The sequence below is a fragment of the Lipotes vexillifer genome, unplaced genomic scaffold (genome assembly GCF_000442215.2).
Source record: "Lipotes vexillifer unplaced genomic scaffold, Lipotes_vexillifer_v1.1 scaffold459, whole genome shotgun sequence".
In the NCBI taxonomy this organism is placed as follows: Eukaryota; Metazoa; Chordata; class Mammalia; order Artiodactyla; family Lipotidae; genus Lipotes; species Lipotes vexillifer.
The window spans coordinates 2,917,297-2,925,992 of NW_006769874.1; the positions used below are offsets into that span (position 1 = coordinate 2,917,297).

General features: G+C 42.3%; 1 protein-coding gene across 1 annotated transcript; it reads right to left on the reverse strand.

Moving 5' to 3' along the window:
* Window positions 1-1,955: 1,955 nt before the first annotated feature.
* Window positions 1,956-7,770, reverse strand: WDR27 (WD repeat domain 27). The gene is made up of 2 exons (XM_007445940.1): window positions 7,582-7,770; window positions 1,956-2,282 (listed from the first exon to the last, which is right to left on the reverse strand). Exons 1-2 carry the CDS (start codon window positions 7,768-7,770, stop codon window positions 1,956-1,958), a joined length of 516 nt encoding a protein of 171 aa, XP_007446002.1.
* Window positions 7,771-8,696: the final 926 nt, after the last annotated feature.

Consider the following 8,696-nt stretch of genomic DNA (forward strand, 5'->3'; position numbering starts at 1 on the left):
ACTTTTCTTCAGCCACAACTTAGGACATCCTCACTTTGTCAGTTAGAAAATACTCACAGTGCACTGACTCGGAGGTGGATGGGAACTGAGCTTGCATTTTGAGTTATTTCCTACTTAAGCCCAATTTAGTTCTGAATGAATCTTCTGATATTGGAAAGTGGCCCTGCTGCTGGGCCCCTAGGATATACCGTGGAGGTAAATTAAGGTGCTAGGTCTCCAGGGCCCTGGATTCCAGGAAAAGGAGGGTCCCGTCACTGACTCAGCCCACCTGGAATGCCAGGTCACCAGAGGGTGCCACGAGCCCCGGCTCCCCACACCTGCCCAGTAAGCAGCCAAAACATCAGGCTGAGTTCAGGACAGTCACCCCTCGGACGTTACACGTGTGGCAGTGACCATGAACCAAAAGCACAACACAAATCGTTCACACACTACCACAGTCTAATGCCCGTCCCGTACCTCGAAGCTTCTGTCCTTGGACACCGCGATGATGACACGTGCCTGCCAAGTGCAAAACTCGGCCGCGGTCACTGGGCCCTGGTGACCCTGCAGCTTGGTTAGGGTAGACCGGCTCTGGGGGAATTGGTGAGGGAAGACCAGGCACTGAGTGTTCTGGTAATTATTATTTTTATTAAGGAGTTCTATGAATCTCATAGAAAATAGTTTCTGTTAAAATAAATTCTACTTTACATAATGCCCGGGTCCGAATTTGGAACTTCCTGTGTATAACGCCGGAAGCTAAAGTGCAGGGGCGGAGCCGAGAGGGAAGCGCCGCAGTCCTGGCCCCGGGAGCAGCGACTGAAGAAATGAGACTGACCAAGGCCGACACCCCCGTCACGCCCTGAAGCAGCATCTGGGGCGCCCCACCTCCCCACTGCCCACACCCCGCACCCGCCGCCAGGCCGGCCCTGCAGAGGCGCCCGCACTCCATGTCAGCTTATCATTTTCTCTTTCGGGAGCATCTGTCTTCCTTCAAACACTGGCCGTGCTAAGTGTCCTCCTGTTCATCCTGGTTCACCTTCCCCTGACATGAAGATGGTGTTTGTTAGGTTTGGGGGGTGACCTAGTGCTAATCCAGTTAACCATCAAAAGGTGTCTCTGCACAAAACGTTCTAAATATTTACAGCTCAAATGCCAACGTGTCGCTGAACAAAGCTCACAGCCCTGCCCTGATCCTAGGTCACCTCCACCATCTGACCTTTTGTTACGTGCGACCCTCAACTTCACAATCTGGCCCAAAATTGTTTGAAGACAGAAACGTACACTCTGCACCGCCCAAACTGCCTGGCACACCTGAGGCCCCATGGCTTAACCACCAGTGAAGGTTTGGTGCACTAACGTCCCTCCTAAGCTAGGTTTTTACAGTGGAAATGGCAAGAAAACTCCTTGCAGGCAAATAGCTTTGTTGACTGCATTCATCTGGCTAATGGAAGACAAGACACGACACCAGGCCCTGGAAAATCTCTCTCCAAGCTGCGTCTCGGGCAGAAGGTGAGTTCTGAGGAAGAAGCCGCCTGCTCTCCAGGCCTGGCGTCAGGTCAGCGGGTAGAGCAACCAAAGCACAGAACCCACAAGAGGTGGCACACCTACTGAAACTCATCCCAACTAAGAATTAAGGCAGAAGAGGCCAATTCTTGATGAAAAGCAAATTTTGCTAGAAGAGATAAAAGCACTACGCTTTCCAGGCCTTGAAGAGGCCGCTCAAGTAGGAGCCGATCAGAGAAACAGTTTACCACACGTGTGCTCAGTGAGTCCTGGTGTCCAGACTTCCTGGAAAGGTTTCCTAATTTACATAGAACAGCAATATCTGGGTCCAGTGCTTTCCAATCACAAGATAAAGAAATTTTTTCATTCATTGCCCCTCACATCTTTACAAAAACAGGCCCAGTTACAAACCCTGCTGAGAAGAGGCAGGTGGGACCCAGCACCGGGAGCCATGGGCATCGTGCCGGGGAACTTCACGCAGTGTCGGGTCTTAGCTCAACGTCCAGTGTGAATACTTTGTTTCCAGCACACACCGCAGCAACATGATCGGCGGGACTAGGCCTTAAACACAGCACCTTTCCCAGGAGGGTGCCGAGGATGGTCCCTTGCGGAAGTCGCCCTGGAGGGAGTTGGGTCATTAGCGTAACGTCCAAGATGACCTCATGGGAGACGCTGAGAGCATAACCCTCTATTCCAGGATCATGTGCAGAATGACATGAGCTTTGGTTTGGTTTTGGCTCTTTGAGAGTATTAAAAACATTGAAAAGTTCTTCTGGAAACACGTGGAACACGGGGAGTGTCTGCAGGGAAGACACTGCATCACGAGGATGACGGCAGGTCTTGCGGAAGGCCACGCGCACAGACTCCAGGTGAGTCATGCATCCCGTCCTCCCTCCTCCCTGCATCCGCCCCGGCTCCACGCCCGGCCAGTGACCTGCTGTGGCCCGTGGCAAGCAGGCAGAAGGGACACTGTGCCCATCTGAGCAGAAAGGTACTCAAGGAGACAAGACCATTCAGTCAAAAAACAAGAGAAATAAGAAATGATGGAAAACACCCAAAAGTCATTTAGACCTTGAAACCAAACCAGAACTGATCCAGGTGTCAAAACTACTAGATAAGGACATTTAAACAGTCATTATAACTTCATTTCATATGTTCAAAAGGTTAAACAGAGGCTTAGAATATATTTTTAAAAGACCCAATTCTAACTTCAAGAGATGAAAACTAAAATGAAAGATGAAAAACACACTGAGTGGGATTAAAAGCAGATTAGATATTGCAGAAAGAGAAGTAGGTAGTCTAAATAGGCCTATATCTGTTAAGGAAAATGAATCAATAATTGATAACCTTCTGAAACAGAAAGCACCAGGCCAAGATGGGCTCACTGGTAAATTTTACTAAACATTTAAGAAAGAAATCAGGCCAATTCTCCAAAACTTCTTTCAGAAAATAGAAGAAAAATAAGAGGAAACACTTCAGAAGAAACAGAGGGGATACCTCCTTACTCATTCTATGAAGCCAGTATTACCTGAACACCAAAACCAGACAAAGACATGACAAGAAAAGAAAATTACAGACCAATACCTCTCATGAACAGAGATGCAAAAATCCTCAACAAAATATTTAAAATATTAGCAAATCAAACTAAACAATGTATAAAATGAATTATAAACCATGACCAAATGGGATTTATTTCATGTATGCAAGGCTGGTTCAACATTCAAAAATCAACTAATCCACCATACCAACAGGCAAAAGAAGAAAAATCACACAAAAACATCAATAAAGGTAGAAAAAGCATTTTAAAACTCCAACAATTCATGATAAAAAAAAAAACTCTCAGTATACTAGTATCTCAGCATAATAAAGAATAGCTACAAACTATCAAAAGTTATCATATTTAAAGGTGAGAAACTGGAAGTTTTCCCACTAAGATCAGAAACAAGGCAAGGATGTCCCCCTCACCACGCCTTTCACCATCATACTGGAAGTCTGAGCTAATTCACTAATACAAGAAAAGAAAAGGAATAGTGTCTGAGAAGGAAGTAAAACTGTCTTTGTTCACAGATGTTTCCATGATTGTCTATGCAGAAAATCCAAAAGAATGAACAAAAAACTCCTGAAACTAAGCAACTTAGAGCAAGTTTGCAGGACACAAAGTTAATATATACAATTCTGTTGCTTTCCTATATACTAGCATTAAACAGTGGACTTTGAAATTAAAAATACAATAACATTTACATTAGCAAAAATGTAATGTAATATGAAATAGGTACAAATCTAACAAAATATGCATAAAATCACCATGAGGAAAATTATAAAGTTCTGTTGAAAGAAATCAAAGAAGAACTAAATGAATGGAGAGACACTCCATGTTGGTGGATATGAAGACTCAACATTGTCGAGATGTCAGTTCTTCCCAACTTTATCTACAGATTCAATGCAATCCAAATGAAATCAACAAACTTACTCTGAAGTTTACATGGAGAGGCAAAAGACCGAGAACAGCCGCATAATACTGTAAAATAACACAGTTGGAGGACTGACCTACCTGAGTTCAAAGCTACTCCAAAGCTCCACCAATCGAGACTGAGTGATGTTGGCAGAAGAAAAGACAACCAGATCACTAGGAGAGAGCAGAGAGCCAGAAAGAGTCAACCGACCTTTAACAAAGGAACAAAGGCAATACAGTAGAGAACACTATACACTTCTAGAAGGTAACATAGGAGAAAATCTAGACGACTTGCGTTTGGCAACGACTTTTTAGATAAGACACCAAAGACATGAGTCATGAAAGTAAGAATTAATAAGCTGTACTTCGTTAGCATTAAAAATTTCTGCTCTGTGAAAGACACTATCAAGAGAATAAAAAGACAAACCACAGACTGGGAGAAAATATTTGCAAAAGACATATATAATAAAGGACAGTTATGCAAAATATACAAAGACCTCTTAAGACACAACAAGAAAATAAACAACCCAATTTAAAAATGGGCCAAAGACCTTAACAGACACCCCACTAAAGAAGACATACAGATAGCAACTAAACATATGAAAAGTATATGTCATCAGGGAAAGTTAAATTAAAACAGCAGTAAGATACTACTATACACTTGTTAGAATGGCTAAAATTCAGAACACTGACAACACCAAATGCTGGCGAGGATGTGGAGCAACAGGAAGGCTCATCCTTTGCTGGAGGGAACGCAGAGTGGTGTGGCCACCTTATTAGAGTTTCTTACAAAGTGAAGCATACTCTCATCATACAACTCAGCAATCCTGCTCCTTGGCATTTACCAAAGGAGTTGAAAATTTATGTCCACACAAAAATTTGCACAGAAATTTATGTTTATAGCAGCTTTATTCATAATTGCCAAAACTTGAAAGCAACTAAGATGTCCTTTAGTAGATGAATGAATAAATAAACTCTGGTCCATCCAGACAGTAGAATATGATTCAGCGCTAAAAAGAAATGAGCTATCAAGTCATGGAAAGACATGGAGCAACCTTAAATACATATGACTAGAGAAAGAAGCCAATCTGTATGATTCCAACATACAACATTCTGGAAAAGGCAGAACTCTGGAGACAGTAAAAGATCAGTGGTTGCCAGAAGATGGGGGTAGGGAGGTATGAACAAGCAGAGCACAGAGGAATTTCAGGCGGTGAAAACACCCTGCATGGTACTAGAGTGGTGGGTACATATTATTATACACTTGTCCAAACCCATAAAACGTACAAAACAGAGGGGGAACTCCAAGGCAAACTATGGACTTTGTGTGAAAACAATGTCAATGTAGGTTCATCGACTGTAACAGATGTACCATCTGGAGGATGCTGAGCACGGGGGAAAGTACGCATGTGTGGGTGCATATCACAGGTATATAGGAACTCTCTGTACTTTCCCCTCAATTTTGCTGTAAACCTAAAACTGTTCTTAAAAAATAATGGCCTCAAAATACAAAAAGCAAGTAAAAAGTAGAATCCAAAAAGAAATGTGTAGCCAAAATTCCAGAGTAAGAAATATTACCAGGTATAAAGCATGTCACTTCATAATGTTAATGGAGTCACTTCACCGAGAAGACATAAAGATACTGAACATTTACATGCTTAATAACAGAGCTTCAAAATACATGGAGCAAAACTGATAGAAGAGAAATAGACAAATTCGCATTTAGAGTCACAGATTTCAATATGCCTCCAATAGCTGATAGAGCAGGTGGTCACAAATAGAAGACTTGAAGAACGCGATCAACCAACTCCATCTAACTGACATTACAAAAACAAAAGACACACAAATATTCATAGCAACTTTCTTTATAATAGTCAAAAGTGAAAATAACCTAAACGTCCACCAACAGGAGAATGGATAAACAAATTACAGCATATCCATACAATGGAATACTCCTCAATAATAAAAACAGAACAAACTGTTGATACATGCAACAATGTAGATAAATCTCAACATAATTATTCTAAGTGAAAGAAACCAGACAAAACGAGTAAAAGCTGCCTCGTTCCACTTACATAAAACTCTAGAAAGTGCACACACACCAATACAAAGTTTATGTTTAGAATATACATAAAGAACCCCTTCAAATCAATAGGAAGAAGATAGATAATTCAGTAGAAAAATGGCAAGAGACTGAACACATATATCACAGAAGAGAATGTCCAAACGGCCAATAAACGTGCACAAAGGAGTTAAACCTCATTAATCATCAGGGAATTGCAAATCATAATCAAGTACCACTACAGCCACCAGAAGGGATATTAAAAGGACCAAGTGTAGGTGAGGATGTGGACCCACCATGTGAGGAAGGACAGGTTGGTACAACAACCACTTTGGACATCGTAGCTTTAACGTTTAGACTAAACATATGCATATTCCTTAAGACCCAGCAATTGTATGTACATGTGCGACAAAAGACATATAAAAGAATGTAGCAATCAAAACATGGAAACCAACCAAACCTCCAATAATAGTAGAATGGATAAAGTGTGGTCTAGCCATAGGACGCACTACTGCACAGCAATGAAAACAAGCAATGTGGATAAATCTCATAAGCATAATGGCAAACCAAAGAGACCAGCAAAAAAGAATGTGTAATGTGTGACACCATTTATACAAAGTTCAAACACGAGCAAAGCTACGTGCTGGAAGTGGGGCCAGAGCCACCCCTGGGGATAAGACAAGGGAGCACCAGCTGAGGCAGAGCCTGGGCGGTGGCCGCCTGGCTGTGTTCACTTTGGTATTATCACTACAATGTGCACTTAACACCTGGGACACATTTTTCTAAGTATTCTATGCTCGACAGAAAAACAAGAGAGATCAAGCCAGAGATCGGAACGTAGGGTCAACTCATCAATGCAACTTGTGTTGAAGAAACACATAAAAACCTCTCTTAACTAAGTAGGAAAGAAATCAAAATACAGATTTCCCTTCAGCAACGATGAACAGCTTCCACTATTAGTCAAGTGTTTGCCAGCGTAATTGAAAGTTAAAGAAAATTTCAAAGCAAATACAGTTTTGGTTTGTATGTACTGTCATCACTATTCTCAAACTCCTGAAGCCCAAAATGAAGGTTAAAACTATCCCAATACCAAAAATGTTGATCGACTTTTTGCTTTTTTATTTTTTACAATAAAACCTGTTTTTAAGAGTATTAAGATAATTATATTAGTCATGAAATAACCTTTAGAAAGAAAACTGATGTCTTTAAAACCCTATCAGTTTGATGTTAAAGATTCTGCAATAAACACAATCAACTCCCTTAAATGTTGTATTAAAAATCTACAATTAAAATTAAAAGTTCAACTTGTCTTGATTGTGTTAAGAAGAACCTCTTCTTGTTTATATTCTTACTCAAGAAGAAATTTTAAATGATTTTAAATTATTTAAATTTATTTTTAAATAAAGTGATTCCAGTTTATTTCCTAAGTCAAAACTTAATATGCTTTGTTTTGTTAGCATTTTTTTCCCCATAGCTGGTAACTGAATCCACAAAGGGCAAACTCACCCAAACAGCATCAGAGAAACAGAGCTTGACGGCAAATTTCTGTGACTTAACAAAAAAACAGGTATAACTTTTTAAATACCTGGTGAGGAGGTTCCTTGGTGTCCCATACACAAAGTTCGTTTCCATCTAAGGGGAAAGCACAGGACTGCCCACTGCAGGCGAGCTGAACGTGGGATGTGGACTTCTTGGAATCCACCAGGTATTTTTCCACGACTATATCACCTGCGTGGCCATCATTCATGGAGAAAATCTCTTGTGGTTCTTCCATCTTCAACCTGAAACACAAAGTACATATAAGAGGACTATGGGTGTGGTATTTCATGCAGAGGACAGTCTGTTGTTTACTCATAATTACCGGTATGATCACACACACGTCACACCTGGTGACTCGTCTTCCCTCCCCACCCCCAAGAAAAAGAAAATCACTGACACCCCGGAAGTTCCCTGTCATGACTGCTCACTGCTGCCACGGGCTTTCAAGTTAAGCAGACCTCGGTTCCAGAGCCACGGCTCCCACTGAGCAGACCTTGCTTCGACGTGGAGCGCCTGCTCCCCCACTGGGAATGGAGGGAACGCCGGCCACCCTCACAGAGGCCTCGCGAGGACCAAACGATGCTCCAGCACCGGCACCAAGAAGTGCTTTCAGAGAGCCACGACCAAAATCGAAGACTGTTACCAACAATTAAGATGCAAAGTTATGTTCTACACTGATGAACAAAGTCAGTGGCGACTACAAAACAAATCCACACCCGGTGTGCATCTGGGACTCGTACAACTAACTAGTTCACAACATTCTAGGTCGTTAAAGTTGGTTATCTCGGCTTATACAACCACTGGTTCACTGGCTGTCTTATAAAGCATCAATCAGTGACACACAGACAGAAGTGAAAACAGTCTCAGACCTGTCCCACTTCACAATCAGTAACTCCGTAACGGCTACCAGGTTATACACACACGGCAGTAGCCCTGGGTCACCCCTGATCCCGCACCACCTCACGGGCACCAGACACACCTGAAGCCTCAGCTACAAAGTTGTGAGCAAAGCGCCTCGCCGTCCGGTCACCAAGCTGCTTGTTTAGATTCAAAGAACCCAGCCATGTGGTCACCATTCTGGCTGTGTGGACTCGGCCTGGACAGGCCTCATGGGGGAGTAGTAGTTAACACAGAAGAAGACTCTGGACAGTTACCAGCAGA

Coding starts and splice junctions, on each gene's coding strand:
- WDR27 (XM_007445940.1), bottom strand. CDS start 7,770: ATGGAAGAACCACAAGAGATTTTCTCCATGAATGATGGCCACGCAGGT. Junction 2,283..7,581: donor CCAAGGAACCTCCTCACCAG/GTATTTAAAAAG, acceptor TCTTCCCTGCAG/ACACTCCCCGTGTTCCACGT.